The sequence below is a fragment of the Cherax quadricarinatus genome, chromosome 1 (genome assembly GCF_038502225.1).
Source record: "Cherax quadricarinatus isolate ZL_2023a chromosome 1, ASM3850222v1, whole genome shotgun sequence".
NCBI classification, from domain to species: Eukaryota; Metazoa; Arthropoda; class Malacostraca; order Decapoda; family Parastacidae; genus Cherax; species Cherax quadricarinatus.
The window spans coordinates 96,215,457-96,237,299 of record NC_091292.1 but is presented as its reverse complement, the minus strand read 5'-3'; the positions used below and the strand labels follow the sequence as shown (position 1 = coordinate 96,237,299).

The 21,843-nt window shown below is 40.5% G+C and overlaps 1 protein-coding gene across 2 annotated transcripts in view; it reads left to right on the top strand.

Annotated features, from left to right (window-relative positions):
* The first annotated feature begins 11,318 nt into the window (after positions 1–11,318).
* Positions 11,319–21,843, top strand: part of LOC128689634 (protein CASC3) — a 45,757-nt gene continuing 35,232 nt past the window's right edge. Inside the window, exon 1 of one of the 2 annotated variants that reach the window (XM_053777995.2) lies at positions 11,319–11,596. In XM_053777995.2, coding sequence (XP_053633970.1) covers positions 11,504–11,596 — 93 coding nt within the window. In that variant the 5' untranslated portion in view covers positions 11,319–11,503. Of the gene's footprint in view, positions 11,597–16,115; positions 16,271–21,843 lie in introns of those variants that run through there. The other variant, XM_053778003.2, reaches the window with a different exon arrangement.

Below are 21,843 nucleotides of genomic sequence, written 5' to 3'. Positions count from 1 at the left end.
ACATAAGAATGGAGGAACACTGTAGAAGGCCTACTGGCCCATGCGAGGCATGTCCTTATCAAAACAACCTCTGCCTATGATGAGGACGGGTAGACGATGAAATCATGTGACTCCTGTGTTGTTGGGTTGGTGCTGCTTAAGTATCATGTATGCCAATGTTTTCGAAATTTTGTAGTTTCCAGTGTTGCGTTCTATAGTGTCGGTGACGGCGATTAGTGAGGCTTCTAGGCACCGTCGGCGTCTGAGGTCTGGTTCGGTGAGAACGAGTTGTGCCTCATTCCAGTTCATCAAATGCCCCGTGGAGTCTCTGTGGAGGACACAGGCGTACCTTACATCGTCTCTGTTAGAGGCATTTCGATGCTCATTCAGGCGGACTGCAAGATCTCTGCCTGTCTCGCCTACAAGTAATTCAGTAGCCAGTCTCAGGCTTAGTAACAAGTACTTCAGTAACCAGTCTTAGGCTTGGTAACAAGTACTTCAGTAACCAGTCTCAGGCTTGGTAACAAGTACTTCAGTAACCAGTCTCAGGCTTGGTAACAAGTACTTCAGTAACCAGTCTCAGGCTTGGTAACAAGTACTTCAGTAACCAGTCTCAGGCTTGGTAACAAGTACTTCAGTAACCAGTCTCAGGCTTGGTAACAAGTACTTCAGTAACCAGTCTCAGGTTTGGTAACAAGTACTTCAGTAACCAGTCTCAGGCTTGGTAACAAGTACTTCAGTAACCAGTCTCAGGCTTGGTAACAAGTACTTCAGTAACCAGTCTCAGGCTTGGTAACAAGTACTTCAGTAACCAGTCTCAGGCTTGGTAACAAGTACTTCAGTAACCAGTCTCAGGCTTGGTAACAAGTACTTCAGTAACCAGTCTCAGGCTTGGTAACAAGTACTTCAGTAACCAGTCTCAGGCTTGGTAACAAGTACTTCAGTAACCAGTCTTAGGCTTGGTAACAAGTACTTCAGTAACCAGTCTCAGGCTTGGTAACAAGTACTTCAGTAACCAGTCTCAGGCTTGGTAACAAGTACTTCAGTAACCAGTCTCAGGCTTGGTAACAAGTACTTCAGTAACCAGTCTCAGGCTTGGTAACAAGTACTTCAGTAACCAGTCTCAGGCTTGGTAACAAGTACTTCTGGCAGTCTGGTAGACACACAGATGATGATCAAACTAAATACAAAGTCTGTGGTCAGTCTTATGGTCACTGTCTTCAACACTAATAATAATAATAACTTTATTTACTACAAGTACATGTACAAGGTATACAGGCCTACCTGGAGTTTACCTGGAGAGGGTTTCGGGGGTCAACGCCCCCGCGACCCGGTCTGAGACCAGGCCTCATGGTGGATCAGGGTCTGATCAACCAGGCTGTTACTACTGGCCGTACGCAAGCTGACGTACGAGCCACAGCCCGGTTGGTCAGGTACTGACTTTAGGTGCCTGTCCAGTGTCTTCTTGAAGACAGCCAGGGGTCTATTGGTAATCCCCCTTATGTATGCTGAGAGGCAATTGAACAGTCTTGAGCCCCGGACACTTATTGTGTTGTCTCTCTGTGTACTCGTGGCGCCCCTGCTTTTCATCGGGGGAATGTTGCATCTCCTGTCGAGTCTTTTGATTTCATATGGAGTGATTTTCGTGTGCAGGTTTGGTACCAATCCTTCTAGGACCTTCCATTTGTATATTATCATGTATCTCTCTCCTGCGTTCCAGGGAATACAGATCAAGGACCTTCAACTGTTACCAGTAGTTTAGGTACCTTATCGTACTTATGTATGCCGTGAAAGTTCTTTGTACACTCTCCAGGTCTGCAATGTCGCCAGCCTTGAAGGGGGCCGTTAGTGTACAGCAGTATTCCATCCTAGAGAGCACAAGCGATTTGAAGAGAATCATCATGGACTTGGCGTCCCTAGTTTTGAAGGTTCTCATCATCCATCCCATCATTTTCCTAGCAGATGAGATAGATACATTGTTGTGGTCTTTGAAGGCGAGATCCTCTAACATTATCACTCCCAGGTGCTTCACATTACTTTTCCGCTCTATTGTATGGTTAGAATTTATGGTATACCCTGATACATTTTTAATTTCTTCAAGTTTTCCCATATCTGAGTAGTTAAAATTTCTCCTCGTTGAACTTCATATTGATTTGAGTGGCCCATTCGAAGATTTGGTTGATGTCCGCTTGGAGTCTCGCAGTGTCTTCGATGGAGGTCACTGCCATGGTAATCCGGGTGTCATCCGCAAAGGAAGACACGGAGCTATGGCTTACATTTCTGTCTATGGCAGAAATGAGGATGAGGAATAGAGTGGGAGCGAGTATTATGCCTTGTGGAACAGAGCTGACATAATATATGGAAAGCCCCTTGTTATGCAGAGCATTTCGGACAAATTAGGTGGTCCTTGTCCCAGGATGCGACCCACACCAGTCGACTAACTCCCAGGTACCCATTTTACTGATGGGTGAACATAGACAACCGGTGTAAAGAAACACGTCCAATGTTTCTACCCTCGCTGGGAATCGAACGCAGACCCTCGCCCTTTGAAGCAAGAGCTTTAGCGATCAGGCCACGGGGCCTTATTGAGGAATATAGAGATAAACAGTATAATAACCTATGTGACATGTCAAGATATCTTACTAGTGAAAGTAAGATACCAGATATATTGAGCAAATTTCCTAAATGTGCTTGTAACAGATGTACTCTTGTTAACCGTTTTGGGGCCTAAATTAGATCTTTTGTATATAGATACGCTCTTGCGTAGCGCACCCGTATCCATATGAGGTGCGCTAGTGCATCCCATATCCATCCTTTGGATGGACATGGGATGCACAATAAACTAGCCACTATCATCCACAGGATGGATGTGGTGCACAACAGACTAGCTGCTTCAGTGACAAAATCTAAATTGGTATAAATACATACACTGAGATCAGGTTAGGTACGGTTCGTCAGGAAACAGGACAAGTATTTCGTGATGTGGGTCTTAGTCAGCTGATGACCCACCGTTGGAGCTTTTGGTCACCTGACCGAGGCCTTCAGCTAGCTTACCGGTCCACCCCTTTAAAAATTATGGTCATGAATTAGACACATGTGCAACAATTGGGTATCTTTAATGAGGAAACGTTTCGCCACACAGTGGCTTCATCAGTCCATACAAAGGATAATGGTGAAGAACAGGAGGAGTTTGTGGTAATCAATCCCTCAGCCTTGAGTAGATGTAATCAGTCCATCAATCTTGAAAAAGTACAGCATGTGTGCAAAGAAGTAGCTTATATACTGTAGGTAGGTGAGGTACAGCAGTCGTAGGTGGTACCACATTTGACAAATCCAAATGTGGACGTAGATCATGCCTAAAGGTTGGGCAAGTGAAGAATTCCCTGTATTAAGATCTCAAGATGTTGCTGTATCTGACAGGATTTGGATTTGTCAAATGTGATACCACCTACGACTGCTGCACCTCACCTGCCTACAGTATATAAGCCACTTCTTTGCACATTTTCAAGATTGGTGGGCTTACTACATCGACTCAAGGCTGAGGGACTGATTGCCTCAGACTCCTGTTCTTCACCATTCTCCTTTGTATGGACTGATGAAACCACTATGTGACGAAACGTTTCCTCATTAAAGATACCCAAGCGTTGCACATGTGTCTAATTTATCAACTGAGGTCCGGGGTTCGAATCTCCTCCGGTATGGCTGAAAAACATTAGGGACCTGTTTCCATAAGACACCTACTGTCCCTCTCCATGTTATATTGTGCGTATATGTATATAATTTTCTCCATGAATGCGATATCTTCTCTCTAATAATAATAATAATAATAATAATAATAATAATAATAATAATAATAATAATAATTTATTACAGCACATTAATTAAAAATGTATGTCTCTTCCTAAAATATGGATGTAACATATTAATTTTAATCTTAAGGGTTGAAATATTTTCATAAAAACAAAACAAAAAAACAAAATATAGATTTTAATGCGTAATATAAGACAATAAAAGAAAACGCAATCTGTTATGTTTTATAGAAAATGATCAAATACAATGGATGACTAAACAATTCATAACACAATTTTGTCCCTGCTAGCACCGTATTGGCAATGGAAGCAGAAACTGTAACTCTTCTCCGGATAAAGAAGAAATAACGATTCTTAAATAAATATGATTTTTTTTAATAAATTTAACTTTATATATTATGTTCTTGGCTCGGCTAGGCTATAAATACAAATGAAAGTTTGCAACACGAGTTGAAACCTGGTACATACATTTTTTACGCCATCATAGTTTTTTATATAGCTATTTATGTAGAATTAACCTTGGATAGCCTCACTGGGGTCCTTGTTATATAGTTCGTGGTTTTATTTTATTTTATTTTATTGTATACATGTTTCATCCTCTGCCTTTAGTGATGTTCGTAGAAGTCAATCTGTTATTCCCACACCTTGCCAACAACACAATATGTACACCCTGAGGGGTGTATTTCTCTCAGTGTAAACATGCTGTGAGTTTACTTTAGTCCCTATCCCCGTCCACTCTCGCCTACATTAACAACCTTGATCCTTTCCAATGCAAGAATCAACCCCTCACCCTAGCCCCCTAATTTCCACCTCCCTATTCATCCTCTCCTACCCCACCCCTCCCCCCGACCCTTCCCACATCCTGGCCAGTGAACAAGGACCAGGAAACTGAAATCTGAATGCGATAAAAGAAAGGTGACCGAAAGTATGGCGCACAAATGCAAAGTGGAATAACAAACAAGAGTGATGAGTGAAATGAGTTAAGAACTGCGGCAGCCAGTAGACATCATAGCAATCACAGATACAAAACTCACGGAGATGAGAAAAGATGCAATTTTGCCAGTTGGTTATCAAATTATGAAGAGGGCACATAAGATAAAGGAGGAGGGGAAGAAAACCGCTAATTGGAAACCAATTGAGTTTTGAAGACATGAAAGTAATATATAAACACAGAGAAGTCTCATGACTACGTAGCAGACACACTCAAGAAAATGGGACCCAAAATGGTTATATCAGTTATGAACAACCTATCTGTACACAGCCGGAGACCAAGAAAGAAATTTAAAAACAATACAGCACTGTACACCATAGATGAAGCAGAGAGACGAGTCCATATGAGTAATGCAATCCAGGCCCGTGGCCTGGTGGCAAAAGCTCTCGCTTCAAACACTGAGTGTCCGGATTCGATTCTCGGCGAGAGTAGAAACGTGAAAGTTAAGACACATGTGCAACATCTGGATATCTTTATTGTAGACGTTTCGCCATCCAGTGGCTTTATCAATACAGATTCTAGGACATAATAGGAAGACAGTAGAACTATATACAAAAGATGAGGTAATCAGTCCCTCGGCCTTGGAGTTAGTGTTCACAGCATCGTGGTGGAGGAGAGTCTGGAGCAAAGGCAAGAAGACTGGCGTTTTTATAGGCGTCAGTGGATGGGACGGGCAGCAGACGAGGGCAGTCACTGGTAGGCGGGATTCCCCAGTGGAAGTAGGTCCTTCCCAAAGAGATGGGTTAGTTGCAGCAGCCGTGAAGAAGGTCTTGTAGATGTCCTCTGAACCAAGATTCCATGATGTTGCAGTGTCTGACAAGTTGTGCAAGAAAGGTATAAAATACCGACAATATGAAAGTTAAGACACATGTGCAACATCTGGATATCTTTATTGTAGACGTTTCGCCATCCAGTGGCTTTATCAATACAGATTCTAGGACATAATAGGAAGACAGTAGAACTATATACAAAAGATGAGGTAATCAGTCCCTCGGCCTTGGAGTTAGTGTTCACAGCATCGTGGTGGAGGAGAGTCTGGAGCAAAGGCAAGAAGACTGGCGTTTTTATAGGCGTCAGTGGATGGGACGGGCAGCAGACGAGGGCAGTCACTGGTAGGCGGGATTCCCCAGTGGAAGTAGGTCCTTCCCAAAGAGATGGGTTAGTTGCAGCAGCCGTGAAGAAGGTCTTGTAGATGTCCTCTGAACCAAGATTCCATGATGTTGCAGTGTCTGACAAGTTGTGCAAGAAAGGTATAAAATACCGACAATATGAAAGTTAAGACACATGTGCAACATCTGGATATCTTTATTGTAGACGTTTCGCCATCCAGTGGCTTTATCAATACAGATTCTAGGACATAATAGGAAGACAGTAGAACTATATACAAAAGATGAGGTAATCAGTCCCTCGGCCTTGGAGTTAGTGTTCACAGCATCGTGGTGGAGGAGAGTCTGGAGCAAAGGCAAGAAGACTGGCGTTTTTATAGGCGTCAGTGGATGGGACGGGCAGCAGACGAGGGCAGTCACTGGTAGGCGGGATTCCCCAGTGGAAGTAGGTCCTTCCCAAAGAGATGGGTTAGTTGCAGCAGCCGTGAAGAAGGTCTTGTAGATGTCCTCTGAACCAAGATTCCATGATGTTGCAGTGTCTGACAAGTTGTGCAAGAAAGGTATAAAATACCGACAATATGAAAGTTAAGACACATGTGCAACATCTGGATATCTTTATTGTAGACGTTTCGCCATCCAGTGGCTTTATCAATACAGATTCTAGGACATAATAGGAAGACAGTAGAACTATATACAAAAGATGAGGTAATCAGTCCCTCGGCCTTGGAGTTAGTGTTCACAGCATCGTGGTGGAGGAGAGTCTGGAGCAAAGGCAAGAAGACTGGCGTTTTTATAGGCGTCAGTGGATGGGACGGGCAGCAGACGAGGGCAGTCACTGGTAGGCGGGATTCCCCAGTGTCAGACACTGCAACATCATGGAATCTTGGTTCAGAGGACATCTACAAGACCTTCTTCACGGCTGCTGCAACTAACCCATCTCTTTGGGAAGGACTTACTTCCACTGGGGAATCCCGCCTACCAGTGACTGCCCTCGTCTGCTGCCCGTCCCATCCACTGACGCCTATAAAAACGCCAGTCTTCTTGCCTTTGCTCCAGACTCTCCTCCACCACGATGCTGTGAACACTAACTCCAAGGCCGAGGGACTGATTACCTCATCTTTTGTATATAGTTCTACTGTCTTCCTATTATGTCCTAGAATCTGTATTGATAAAGCCACTGGATGGCGAAACGTCTACAATAAAGATATCCAGATGTTGCACATGTGTCTTAACTTTCATATTGTCGGTATTTTATACCTTTCTTGCACAACTTGTCAGACACTGCAACATCATGGAATCTTGGTTCAGAGGACATCTACAAGACCTTCACGGCTGCTGCAACTAACCCATCTCTTTGGGAAGGACCTACTTCCACTGGGGAATCCCGCCTACCAGTGACTGCCCTCGTCTGCTGCCCGTCCCATCCACTGACGCCTATAAAAACGCCAGTCTTCTTGCCTTTGCTCCAGACTCTCCTCCACCACGATGCTGTGAACACTAACTCCAAGGCCAAGGGACTGATTACCTCATCTTTTGTATATAGTTCTACTGTCTTCCTATTATGTCCTAGAATCTGTATTGATAAAGCCACTGGATGGCGAAACGTCTACAATAAAGATATCCAGATGTTGCACATGTGTCTTAACTTTCATATTGTCGGTATTTTATACCTTTCTTGCACAACTTGTCAGACACTGCAACATCATGGAATCTTGGTTCAGAGGACATCTACAAGACCTTCTTCACGGCTGCTGCAACTAACCCATCTCTTTGGGAAGGACCTACTTCCACTGGGGAATCCCGCCTACCAGTGACTGCCCTCGTCTGCTGCCCGTCCCATCCACTGACGCCTATAAAAACGCCAGTCTTCTTGCCTTTGCTCCAGACTCTCCTCCACCACGATGCTGTGAACACTAACTCCAAGGCCGAGGGACTGATTACCTCATCTTTTGTATATAGTTCTACTGTCTTCCTATTATGTCCTAGAATCTATATTGATAAAGCCACTGGATGGCGAAACGTCTACAATAAAGATATCCAGATGTTGCACATGTGTCTTAACTTTCATATTGTCGGTATTTTATACCTTTCTTGCACAACGAGAGTAGAAACATTGGGTGCGTCTCCTTACACCGGTTGTCCATGCTCACCCATCAGTAAAAGCGGGTACCTGGGTGTTAATCGACTGGTGTGGGTCGCATCCTGGGACAAAATTGACTTAATTTGTCCGAAATGCTCTGCATAACAAGGGGCTTTCTATATACTAGTAGTAAGTCATTGATGTCAGCTAGGCCTGTATAACTTGTACATGCACTTGTAGAAATAAAGATATTTATTATTATTATTATTATTATTATTATTATTATTATTATTATTATTATTATAGGTTTTAACCACAATAAAACAGACTAGGTGAATTTAGAGCTACATAAGGGACCGGAAACGTAGAGAATGATGGAGGTGATAGAATATGTCTGGAACACAACCAGAAAGAGAAAGAAGAGGATGAACCAGCAAGATCTGACCTAGTATTTACCTTAAGCAAATCTGACATAGGGGAAACAGAATATAAGAATCCTCTCAGTACGAGCGACCACACAGTACTTTTTTGAAAACCTTGTTAAATAATCTTGAAGAGAAACATAGCATAGAAAGAAAGGGAGAATCCACATTTCGAAGGAATGAACTATACAGACGTGAGCCAATTCCTAAATGAAGTGCTGTGGAAAATAAAATTGGAAGGAAAGACAACAAATGGAATAACGAAGACTGTAACTGGAGAGTGTCGGGAGGCAGAGAAGAAATTATACCCAGGAGCAAAAACAAAAGTAAGACCAGTGTGAGCTTATGATTTACACAAAAGTGCAGAAAAGCCAAAGCTAAAAGTGCTAGCAAATGATAAAATGCAGAAAGCAAAGAACAGAGCTAAACAAGGAAATGAACAAAATATCAGGAAATGACCAGACATTGGTGAGAAGACAGGCTGAGCAACAATTTGAGAATGATAGCATCGAAAGCCAAATATACAATTCAATCAAAGGAAGACAACAGTAAATGGCCAGGAAATAAGAGGAAAGAAGGAAGTTGGATAGATCACAAGAAATGGCCATTAAGTCTGTGAGGAGCTGAACATTCTCAGAGGAAATAGGAACATTACCAAAAGGTAAAAGAGAACGACATCAACGAGTACTAAACACATTGAACACAACAGGAAGATAAATAAAGAATAATAAAATGGTATAAAATACCGACAGGTTGTTAGGTAAGACACATATGCAACAGTTAGGTATCTTTATTTCGAAACGTTTCGCCTACACAGTAGGCTTCTTCAGTCGAGTACAGAAAAGTTGATAGAAGCAGAAGATACTTGAAGACGATGTAATCAGTCCATCACCCTTAAAGTTTTGAGGTGGTCAGTCCCTCAGTCTGGAGAAGAGCATTGTTCCATGGAATGAAACAATATAGAGATGAAGTGACAGGATGGAGCCTTTTATAGCGCCAGGAGGTAATGAACTCACAATTTACAAAGGTAATGAACTCACAATTTACAAAGGTAATGAACTCACAATTTACAAAGGTAATGAACTCACAATTTACAAAGGTAATGAACTCACAATTTACAAAGGTAATGAACTCCAGGTAGGTCTGGTCACAATCATGACAAGTTACAAAGGTATTTACAGATTACAGAGGTACACAATGGGTCCAGGGGCTGGGCCCTCAAAGTTTTGATAGCTGAACTAGGTACAAAGGTAATGAGTTCACAAGTTACAAAGGTAATGAATACTGTAAGAATGGTTACTTACGTTTATACATGGCTACAATCATGAACAAATTATAGTGTAATGAGCAATTCACACTTCCACACCCGGTCACAACTGTAATAAGTTATTGGTGCAAATATTGATTGTTGAGTCACACACACACACACACACACACACACACACACACACACACACACACACACACACACACACACACACACACACACACACACACTGACACTGACACACACACAATATAACAGGCCTAGTGTCTAATCGACATGTGCCTAGGACAAAATGGTAACTAACACACACACACACACACACACACACACACACACACACACACACACACACACACAATACAACAGGCCTAGTGTCTAATCGACATGTGCCTAGGACAAAATGGTAACTAACACACACACACACACACACACACACACACACACACACACACACACACACACACACACACACACACACACACACACACACTTTAGTTTAATATCTTTATTATGCACCCCATACCCATCCTGTGGGCGGTAGTCAAAAGATTACAAAGGTACATAATGGGTCCAGTGACTGGACCCCAAAGTTATGATAGCTGAACTAGTTACAAAGGTAATGAACTCCAGGTAGATCTGGTCACAATCATGGCAAGTTACAGAGGTAATGAATTAGCTTCACTCCTATACATGGTTACAGTCATGAACAAATTACAAAGTAATGAACCACTGATACGTCCACACCTGGTCACAATTGTAATGAGTTATAAATACATATATTAAGTGGATCATACACCCACACTAGCGCGCTCGCGCACACATTCTTATGAGACATACAAGAATTACAGTAGACATACATAGTTATCGATCACTAGCGCATTCAACTTACACACTGAGGTCCGGGGTTCGAATCTCCTCCGGTATGGCTGGAAAACATTAGGAACGTGTTTCCATAAGACACCTGCTGTCCCTGTCTCTGTTCACCCATCAGTAAAATAGGTACCAGGGTGTTAGTCGACTGATGTGGGTCGCATCCTGGGACAAAACTAACCTAATTTGCCCGAAATGTTCAGCATAACAAGTGGCTTTCTATATAGTAGTATGTCACTGATGTCAGCTAGGACTGTATACCTTGTACTTGTAGTAAATAAAGATATTATTATTATTATTATTATTATTATTATTATTATTATTATTATACATGAGTCAAGGACCCCAGTGAAAATAAGTCACTATGACCTTCTTGAGTTATCATGGGTAATATACACATATACTGCTATGTATGATAATTTATGTAACTGTATTTATATGTACCTGTATCTTAATAAACTTAGTTATGATACAGATGAAGACACAGAAAAAAAAAAAGCCACGAATTATCTAATCGATTTCGAGCAAACTAATCATAAGGCTTAAAAACGTATTTCTTTGTTCAATGGCCATGTTTATATTGGTTTCCTGGACACATTAGTATATTAAACACAGCAGTGTATTAATAATTATCTTCCAGAAAAAAAAAGTATCAATCTCGTTTTCTAGTAATGTGAGTTAGAGTACACTTAATACAAGTGACTGATAGTCCACAGGAGTACTTATAAGTATTTAATTAAACTGCTTGAGGGTTTAATATCGTCCTTAAAAATATTATAACCAAGTTAAAGATTAGATACATACTGGGTCCAGGTCCTGAGCCACAACGTTCTCTTAGCTTAACTAGTTGTGGTGGTAATAACACCTTTACCAGAATAATAGACTCGATTGCAGGAATAACGAATTCAGAGTGAAATGGGAGTTAAGTTATCTAAATTTAGTATGTGAGGGAGGGAGGCAGTAGTGAAAGAAGACAAACATGGCGGACAGGAGGAGACGGAGGAAACTTACCTCAGGTGAAGACTCTGATGAGTCAGAAGATGATCCTACTGCCCCTCGCAAGTCACTCATTGTGAGTAAATATCTGGTGATACTCGTATGTGTCCCCCCAGTGTCCCTGGCATGTGTATTAGCCAGGGGGTGGTGATGAAGGTGGGGCCCGGGTGAACACATTTTCCACTTATAATTGAAGAGCTGGGCTTAAAAACCAGAAGTTTTACGTATGTTTCGCAGTTTTGACCAGTTTTCATTGGATATGGCTAGGCCAATATGCTATATGCTGCCCCTGTAGGCTAGACATTACCAAGTAGTCAGTGTGTAGTGCTTAACTTTTTTTTTGACAGTAAAAAAAGAGAAAATGTGCTAGAGAATATACATTATGTTAGCATTTAACAGTGTATATTATTTACTCATGAACTTGAGAAACGAGTTTTTTTTTTTAACTTGTCACATACGGAGACATAATTTGTACTCTAGACTGTGAGGATTATGTTTTTATATGAAATGCAAATCATTACTACAACCTTTTCCATATTAGAAAATAATATTTGTTAAACAACGTCTTGTCAAAATTTATATTGGGATATATAGATTTTAATCAGGGACAACTGCTGAAGTTTTATGTAGGAAAGGCAGCTTAGGGTCGACAGTTTGCTTGGGATTGGGGGCCAGGGGATATGTCTGAAAGAATGTTAATTTGTTTCTGGATGGGGGGTGGAAAAGGGGGGCTGGTGGAATTTTGGGGATGTCTTTGGCTCCTCTTAGTGTCACCAATGATTTTAATTTTCAATTTTACCCAAAATTACCAGTATACATCATCAGATATATACAGGTGATGAGATATATGCTGCTTTTGTATGATTTATGTTGGCTGTCTTTTTAGGACTTGGCTTTTGCTTCATTTAATATCCAGTACTTCTAGTTTAGTTTTGTTTACTCCTATATTTTACTAAGACATACAACATGTGGATGTAATTACAAAGGCCTAGGCTATTTCACCAGAAAATGGGTACATAACTGTGAATAACTATTGAACTACATTACCAAATGTACCACGTTCATTTATTTTCATTTTAATTATTTGTATTTAAATATGTACAAACTGATCACTTTCCCATTGCCATACAAATAGTCTTCAACACTCTTAGTTACCCAGCTGTCAGGCATTTGTGATTATAATACAGTGTATATCAGAAATTTGTATTTCAACTTGATAGTTACCAAGTGAATACCTGTACAGTATTATCAATGTAGATATATTAAGTGACATTTAATGATAACTTAACCTAAGATATCAACTTCCTCGAAACGAATTAGACAGTTAATCAGGGTCCTTCTTTATTTTTTCTTATCCACATAATGTAATCATTCTTTACCTCATAAAGTACATTGTCATTTATATTACAATGTACTTTATGACATTTATATGACAATGTATGATCCAACTAGGCTGCTAGTTTTAGAACTGCTTGCCTCAGGGCCAAACTCTACGTTCAGTGAGTTTTTATGATCTTGGCATTACGATTTCATGAGTCATGATTAGGCTAGGTTAAGATATGGTTATGCTGGGGTAAGGTATGGTTAGGCTGGGTTAAGGAGAATAGTAATAATAATCTATTTCTATGACTCACGAAATCGTAATGACATGATTGCAAACAAACCATACCTTGGGTTTTGAGGCTCTCTGACTGCGGGATCAAACCCCACCCGTGGTATGGTTTAATCTATTTCTACAAGTGCATGTACAATGTATACAGACCATAGCTGACTTTAAGGACATACTACTATATAGAAAGCCCCCTTGTTATGTAGAGAATTTTGGGCAAATTAGGTCACTTTTGTTCCCAGGGTGTGACCCACACCAGTCAACTAACACCCAGGTACCTGTTTTACTGATAGGTGAAGAGGGTCAGCAGGTGTCTTTAGGAAGCATGTCCTAATGTTTTCACCCATACTGGGAATCAAACCACAGACCTCAGTGTGTGAGCTGAGTGCACTAGCAATGATGATTTCTTATAAGTGTACCCGATGAGAAATTTTATTCAACCTTATTCCATGATTTTGAGAATTAATGTGATGCTTGCGTTGTAAATGCTGCAGCGAGGAGGTGGCTGGAGGCAGTGGAGATGTCCTGTCTAAGGGCAATGTGTGGCGTAAATATTATGCAGAGAATTTGTAGTGTGGAAATTAGGAGGAGGTGTGGAGTTACTAAAAGTATTGGTCAGAGGACTGAAGAGGGGTTGTTGAGGTGGTTTGGTCATTTAGAGAGAATGGAACAAAGTAGAGTGACTTGGAGAGCGTATAAATTTGTAGGGGAAGGAAGGTGGGTAGGGGTCGCCCTCGGGGGTAAAAGAGGTTTTGTGGGCGAGTGGCTTGGATTTCCAGCAAAAGTGCGTGAGCATGTTTGCTGGAAATCTAAGCCAAGGGGTTTGGGATATTGGCAGTTTGGAGTGACTATTTAACCCATAAACGGTCCAAACGTATATATACGTTTTCTCAACATTTGAAAGTTTGTAAAAAAAGATCTTCTTTTTGTTTTTTTTTACATTTGAAAATGTGTAAAAAACTTTGATCTACTTTTTTTTTTTTGTTATATTTGAAAATATGTAAAAAAACAGATCTACTTTTGTAGCACTACACATGTGAACGTAGATCTGCTTGGACCGTTTACAGGTTAAACTGTCGTATCCGGGCGCCTCTGCAAAAACAGTGATTATGTATGAGTGATGGTGAAAGTGTTGACTGATAATGAAAGTTTTTTTCTTTTTTGGGTTTTTCTTTCTTTTGAGTCACCCTGCCTTGGTGGGAGACAGCCGTTGTGTTAAAAACAAATAAGTTTATTTAGGCACAGGTACACAAGTACAATTATCATACAGTGTAAATTACCTAGGATAACCTAGAAATGTCAAAGTGACTTGTTTCCATTGGGGTCCTCGTCCTCTACCCAGAACCATTTGTGCAGTTCTTCATCATTAAGAGTCTGTTTCCGTAAACTGTTGACAGTAAAGGAAATGTTTAATGCAATTTCTAAATAGCAATATGCGAACCCCTTTATTTTGTAAGCAATTAGTTTCACCAACAAATGTAGTACATTGCAAGCAGAACCTACCGAGACACCACTCTGAAAAGGAAACCTCCTTATGAACACCTTCAGCTTACTGATCACTGCAGCATGAATGTCTATAATCTAGTCTTCAGTAAACACACACTGCTTTCCTTTCATTTTTGTGGATCTGAAACACTCTAGTTTTATTAAATATATTATAAAGGCATTAGACGCTTGAATTGTTTGGAGAAAGTGTTTGCAGTATTTTTCTGTTTATATTTCTCCCTTTTGACTTGATAATCTTTAATCTTAAATGCAGCTTTCAACAATCTTAAGTTAATTTTAAGCCAGCCCGTAATGCTATGCATAGTATAAGTGGCTTTGGCATGCTGCTCTTATCTGTATTTTTTTGTACCTCTGTATGTGTGCTCAAATTATAAATAAATAAATAAATAAATAAAATAAATGAACATTCTTTCTTGAAGTATAAACATTCTTCTAATTGGGGACCACTCGTGTAGAAAAAAAAGTTAAAATATTTGAATTCTCTATGAGTTGCATTTCTTTTTGAACACTGTATTGTAAATAAGATAGTAAAGTAAGTTATCATTTTAGGAAATTCTTTTTTTTTTTACATGCATACTGAGGGGAGCTTGTTATGGTCTGTCAGTTTCTCTGTCAGACATTTGGTTTAGGCACATTAGAACGGCTTTTGTTCACGAGGTTTCCTATTTATCTGGTTAATGTAAAGGAATCAGTCAGTATGCTTTATAAGATAGCTAACTGAAGGAAATGAATGCCAAAATGCAGTGACAAAAAGAGGTGTAGCTTGCAGGTCAAGGTTGAAGCAGGTGGGGTTCCTGGGAACATTGTTGACTATTGTATCTTTAGGTATGTATAACGAAATTCGTAAACAAAAGCTCATAACCCTCTCTTTTTGTAATGTGACAATACATCAACAGTTTTTTAATTCACTCGTGTTCAAGAATAATTCATTTGCCACTTTCACTTGTGATCTAACACAGAATGCTAAGAGATTTTTACATATTTTGCATAATTACATAAGTTTGGGACAGTCATTAATCACCATTGCAGTCCTAATTTAATGGTTTGATGAAATTTTAAGTTAGTCAAATAAACATGCAGGTCATTGTAAAAACTGGCCTTTTTTTTTATACATAAACATTCTGATTGAATATTAACATAGTTTTAAAGTTTTTTTTTTATATTCTTGGTCATATAAATGAAATACTGAGAATGTCTTATGAGTGAGAATTTGAGTGGTGAGAATGACTGAGGAAGTATAAGTGAAAGTGGATCACTAGTGGTGGCTCTCCCTGTTGCCATCTGTCTATTTCTTGATTATTTTTTTAACTTATTTTCCTGAAGGTTGTATAATTTAATTAAAATGATTGCATTATGTAAGAAAATGTTTTACACACGTATTATGGCAACTTCATGAAAGTAATGCTAATACAATAATAATAATAATAGTAGTAAAAATGGTGTGTGTGAGTGGAGAGTGACCCTGGGTGTCATGCTTCATGAGGCAGTGTGCGTGTGAAGGTGCCAGTGTTGGAAGCTGATGTGTGAGATCCTGTGGCAAGCATCTGCTTCAAAGTTTGAAGGGTGAAAATGGTGTTGGAAGCTATTCCAGAGATTGTCCAGCCATCTCCAAATAACCCACTGCAACCCATCAAGGTAGTCAAGGCATATCAGTGTGATAAGATTGTTTTCCTCCATCTGCAGCATTCTAATTAAGTGATTGTATGCAGCAAATATGCTGCCTTAAATATTGCATTTGCATGTGCTAAAGGTTTTGAATTTTGGATTTTTTTTTTCAATTTCAATAAATTTCAGTTTGATGCAGACACTAATTATGTCACTTGGTCAGAGAGAGTATGGCAGGTGTCCCTTATTTTATTCTCTAGGTGCATTCCAGGCCCATGGAACCTATAGTAATCTCAGAAAGGTTATTAATGCTCAATTCTTCAATATAGGAATCTTCATTACATTTTTCAAACTGCACTACTTGAATAAGAATGACCTTATACCACACAGAGAATCACTGGTAGAAAGCATAAAGTGAATTTGTGTACAGCAAAGCTACATCAAGCTAGGGTTTTTGTACTGTATCACTAGTATTGTATTTGCTCCCGAGAAGGCTTGGGATCTTATAAATTTACAAATACAGTAGCTGTATATCACCTGGTGAGTGGATTTGCTCTCATCTTTTAACACTCAGATTCAAATGAACACTGGATAAAAAATCAACAAACAGGTTTCAAGATGTTTTTGAACATAGAAGAATGCTGTCACGAATCTTATTGAGGTAAGAAGGTGCTTTTGTATGTTGTGTAAGTTTAAACTTTTGAAGAGTGGGGCTGGAGGTGATTTACTGTGATGGATCCCCAGGCACAAAAACCATAGGTGAAATAAGGATAGCGTAAAGAGTAGTACAGGCATATATAGTGTTAAACATAGATAGGATATCCACTGTTTTGAAGATCTTCCTGTTGGCATATATACCTAAGAATTTTCTTGCATTTTGTCTTGCAACAAGGGACTCATTTATTGAGACGTACATCACAAACTGGGCTGCAGGGGTATTGATCCCCAAAAACCCTCTCCAAGTATATTACACCAGGTATCATGTAGAAAGTCTTGTCAGTATTAAGAGGGAATCTGTTGGGAGTCCTCCAGGTGGTTATGTTTATGAGCTCATTATTAATAGTGTTATTGAGATAAACCAAGTCTGAATCATAGATGACAAAACTTGTTTCAACTGCAAAGTACAGTACATATTGCACTATAGGTGGAAAAAATTAATGTGGCAAATGACACGGCACTGATAGTAACCTGACCATTTTTAATGAAAAAGTGTCGCAATTTACATCCCTTGGTTTATGGTTGCAATATACTTTTTTTTTTTTTTTTTTAATCTGAAATATTGCCGCTCCTCACTTAGTGATGCACTTGTTTATTGACACCTTGGACTTACAACAGGCTCTGACTAGTATTCATACCTAAATAATGTACATTAGAGCCGATTTCCTTTATTCTGTTTATTTCACTATACAGTACACTACTGTATAACCATTTAAATATACGTATACCAGAAATGTTATAAATGGTAGAAAGGTGACATGAAAACAATATCAAAGATGGTTGACACAAACTCACTACCATTATAGTATGCTCCTCACTTAGTGACGAATTTGTTTAACCCTTAAACTGTCCTAACGTAGATCTACGTTGACATGCGTAGTGCTCCGAATGTAGATCTACATCCGATTTTTACATGCTTTCAAATGGAGAAAATCAAGGTCGGAGCGCTACGCACATCAATGTAAACCTACATTGTGGCCTCAGGAATGGAACTCCATTGTTAAGTGAGGAAAGGCTGTATCATGATTTACATGCCAGATTCCCAAGCTATTGAAATATGGTATGCTTTTTTTTTTTTTTTTTACACTGCTGTACAATATTGTTTTATTCCTGCTAAAATGGTTCATTTTATTAAAGTTTAAATTTCTGGTGGACCAGTATTGTTCCATACAGACAGTTTCGTACATTTTGTTCTACCAGTCAGTGTAGAATGGCTCTCACAAGTTGAATGCTTTTCACTAAGATCATTATTAATGTATTATTTATTATGGTTCCTTTGAAAATACTGTTCCAAGAGAATATATGTGTTTCAAATTTAGGTTGGATAAAAACATGAGTGTGAGGGGTTGAATTTGAGTGGGACTTTCACATAGGTAAATAGAATTATCAAAGCTTATTTCTTGGGTAGCATTGAAAATTGGGTTGGGCAAATGTTTTGTTAGTGGGATGGATTGTGAAGGACCTGCCTAGTATGGGCCAACAGGCCTGCTGCAGTGTTCCTCCTTTCTTATGTTCTTATGATAATAATTCAAATTCTGTATTGTAGACTTCAATGAGAATTCTAACAGCTGTCATTCTAAATGTGAGTATCATCCTAATAAAACTGTATGGCACTATGTTATGCTAGTCTTATGAGGGATTTTATGAAGCAGAATAAATAATGCTTCAGTGAAGGATAATTCCAGTATCTCCCATATTTATAAATTCTTTCCAGTAAATAAGTAGTTCAGTATTTGTTTTGAAGAGGTATACTCTAATCAGAAAAATAAGATTACAATATGTAGTGATTATTTTTCACTTGGTTATCAAAACTCTGGTAAAGAAAGAGCAGGTGGAAAGTGTTGAACCAAGGTGTACGGCTTAAGGCAAGGCAAGGTTGGTATTGCAGCCTTGGCAACTTCAACCTTGCAAGAGGACACCACTTTCTATTTCACCTCATATTGGTACTTTTGAGTTTGTGCCAGCTTATGATTTTTGAGAAATACAAGTTATTTAATGCTGTTCATGTGCTGCAATAAATCTGCCAGATGTTATCAGGCACTTGGCAGAATTTCTTACATAAAAAGTAATCTGTTTCATTCTCATTTATAAAATGAAGCGATGGGAGAAGTCTGATGTGTGTGTGTACTCGCCTAATTGTACTCACCTAATTGTGGTTGCAGGGGTCGAGACTCAGCTCCTGGCTCTGCCTCTTCACTGAGTGCTACTAGGTCCTCTCTCTCTCCCTGTTCCATGAGCTTTATCATACCTCATCTTAAAGCTATGTATGGCTTCTGCCTCCACTACCTCACTTGCTAGGCTGTTCCACTTCCTGACTATGACTGAAGAAATACTTCCTAACATCCCTTTGACTCATCTGGGTCTTCAACTTCCAATTGTGACCCCTTGTTTCTGTGTCCCCTCTCTGGAACATCCTGTCTCTGTCCACCTTGTCTATTCCACGCAGTATTTTGTATGTCGTTATCATGTCTCCCCTAACCCTCCTGTCCTCCAGTGTCGTCATGCTGATTTCCCTTAACATTTCTTCATAGGACATTTCCCTTAGCTCTGGAACTAACCTTGTTGCAAACCTTTGCATTTTCTCTAATTTCTTGACGTGCTTGATCAAGTGGGGGTTCCAAACAGGTGCTGCATACTCCGGTATGGGCCCCTTGCACACGGTGTACAGTGCCTTGAACGATTCCTTTCTGAGGTATCGGAACGCTGTTGTCAGGTTTGCCAGGCGCCCATATGCTGCAGCAGTTGTCTTGTTGATGTGTGCTTCTAGAGAAATGCTCGTTGTTATACTCACCCCAAGATCTTTCTCCTTTAGCGAGGTTTGCAGTCTTTGGCCACCTAGCCTATACTCGTCTGCGGTCTTCTCTGCCCTTCCTCGATCTTCATGACTTTGCATTTAGCGGGGTTAAATTCAAGAAGCCAGTTGCTGGACCAGGTGTCCAGCCTGTCCAGGTCTCTTTGAAGTCCTGCCTGATCCTCATCTGATTTAATTCTCCTCATCAACTTCACATCATCTGCGAACAGGGACACTTCTGAGTTTAACCCTTCCATCATGTCGTTCACATATACCAAAAATAGCACTGGTCCTAGGACCGACCCCTGTGGAACCCCGCTCGTCACAGGTGCCCACTGTGATACCTCATCACATACCATGACTTGTTGTTGCCTCCCTGTCAAGTATTCTCTGATCCATTGCAGTGCCTTTCCTGTTATACACACCTGATCCTCTAGCTTCTGCACTGATCTCTTGTGAGGAACTGTGTCAAAGGCCTTCTTGCAGTCCAAGAAAATGCAATCAACCCTCCCCTCTCTCTTGTCATACTTCTGTTACTTTATCATAAAACTCCAGAAAGTTTGTGACAGGATTTGCCTTCCATAAATCCATGCTGGTTGGCATTTGTACTCTTGTTCTATTCCAGGTGCTCCACCACTCTTCTCCTGATAATCTTCTCCATTCCTTTGAGTACTATACACGTCAGTGACACTGGTCTATAGTTTAGTGCCTCTTTTCTGTCTCCTTTTTTTAAAAATGGGAACTACATTTGCTGTCTTCCATACCTCAGGTAGTTAACCAGTTTCAAAGGGATGTGTTGAAGATTGTGGTTAGTGGCACACACAGCATTTCTGCTCCCTCTCTAAGGACCCACAGGGAGATGTCCAGTCCCATTGCCTTTGAGGTATCAATGTCACTTAGCAGCTTCTTCACCACCTCCTCAGTTGTGTGTATGTCATCCAGCACTTGTTGGTGTATTCCCTGTTACGACCACTCGACTTACAGTCGTAAATCGAGTGGTCGTAAGTCGAGCAGGTCATAAGTTGGATGGTAGGTGTGTACTCACCTATTTGTACTCACCTATTTGTGGTTGCAGGGGTCGAGTCATAGCTCCTGGCCCCGCCTCTTCACTGATTGCTACTAGGTCCTCTCTCTCCCTGCTCCATGAGCTTTATCATACCTCGCCTTAAAACTATGTATGGTTCCCGCCTCCACTACTTCACTTTCTAGGCTATTCCACGGCTTGACTACTCTATGACTGAAGAAATACTTCCTAACATCCCTTTGATTCATCTGAGTCTTCAACTTCCAATTGTGACCTCTTGTGTCTGTGTCCCATCTCTGGAACATTCTGTCTTTGTCCACCTTGTCTATTCCGCGCAGTATTTTGTATGTCGTTATCATGGCCTCCAGTGTCGTCAGGCCAATTTCCCTCAACCTTTCTTCGTAGGACAATCCCCGTAGCTCTGGGACTAGTCTTGTTGCAAACCTTTGCACTTTCTCTAACTTCTTGACTTGCTTGACTAGGTGTGGATTCGAAACTGGTGCTGCATACTCCAGTATGGGCCTGACGTAAATGGTATACAGAGTCTTGAACGACTCCTTACTGAGGTATCGGAACGCTATCCGTAGGTTTGCCAGGCGCTCGTATGCTGCAGCAGCTATCTGATTGATGTGCGCCTCAGGAGATATGCTCGGTGTTATACTCACCCCCAGATCTTTTTCCTTGAGCGAGGTTTGCAGACTTTGGCCATCTAAACTATATTGTGTCTGCGGTCTTCTTTGCACTTCCCCAATCTTCATGACTTTGCATTTGGTGGGGTTAAACTCAAGGAGCCAGTTGCTGGACCAGGCTTGTAGCCTGTCCAGGTCTCTTTGTAGTCCTGCCTGATCCTCTTCCGATTTGATTCTTCTCATTAACTTCACATCGTCCGCAAACAAGGTCACTTCTGAGTCTATCCCTTCCGTTATGTCATTCACATATACCAAGAACAGCACAGGTCCAAGGACTGACCCCTGTGGAACCCCGCTTGTCACAGACGCCCACTTTGACACCTCGTCACGTACCATGACTCGTTGTTGCCTCCCTGTAAGGTATTCTCTTATCCATTGCAGT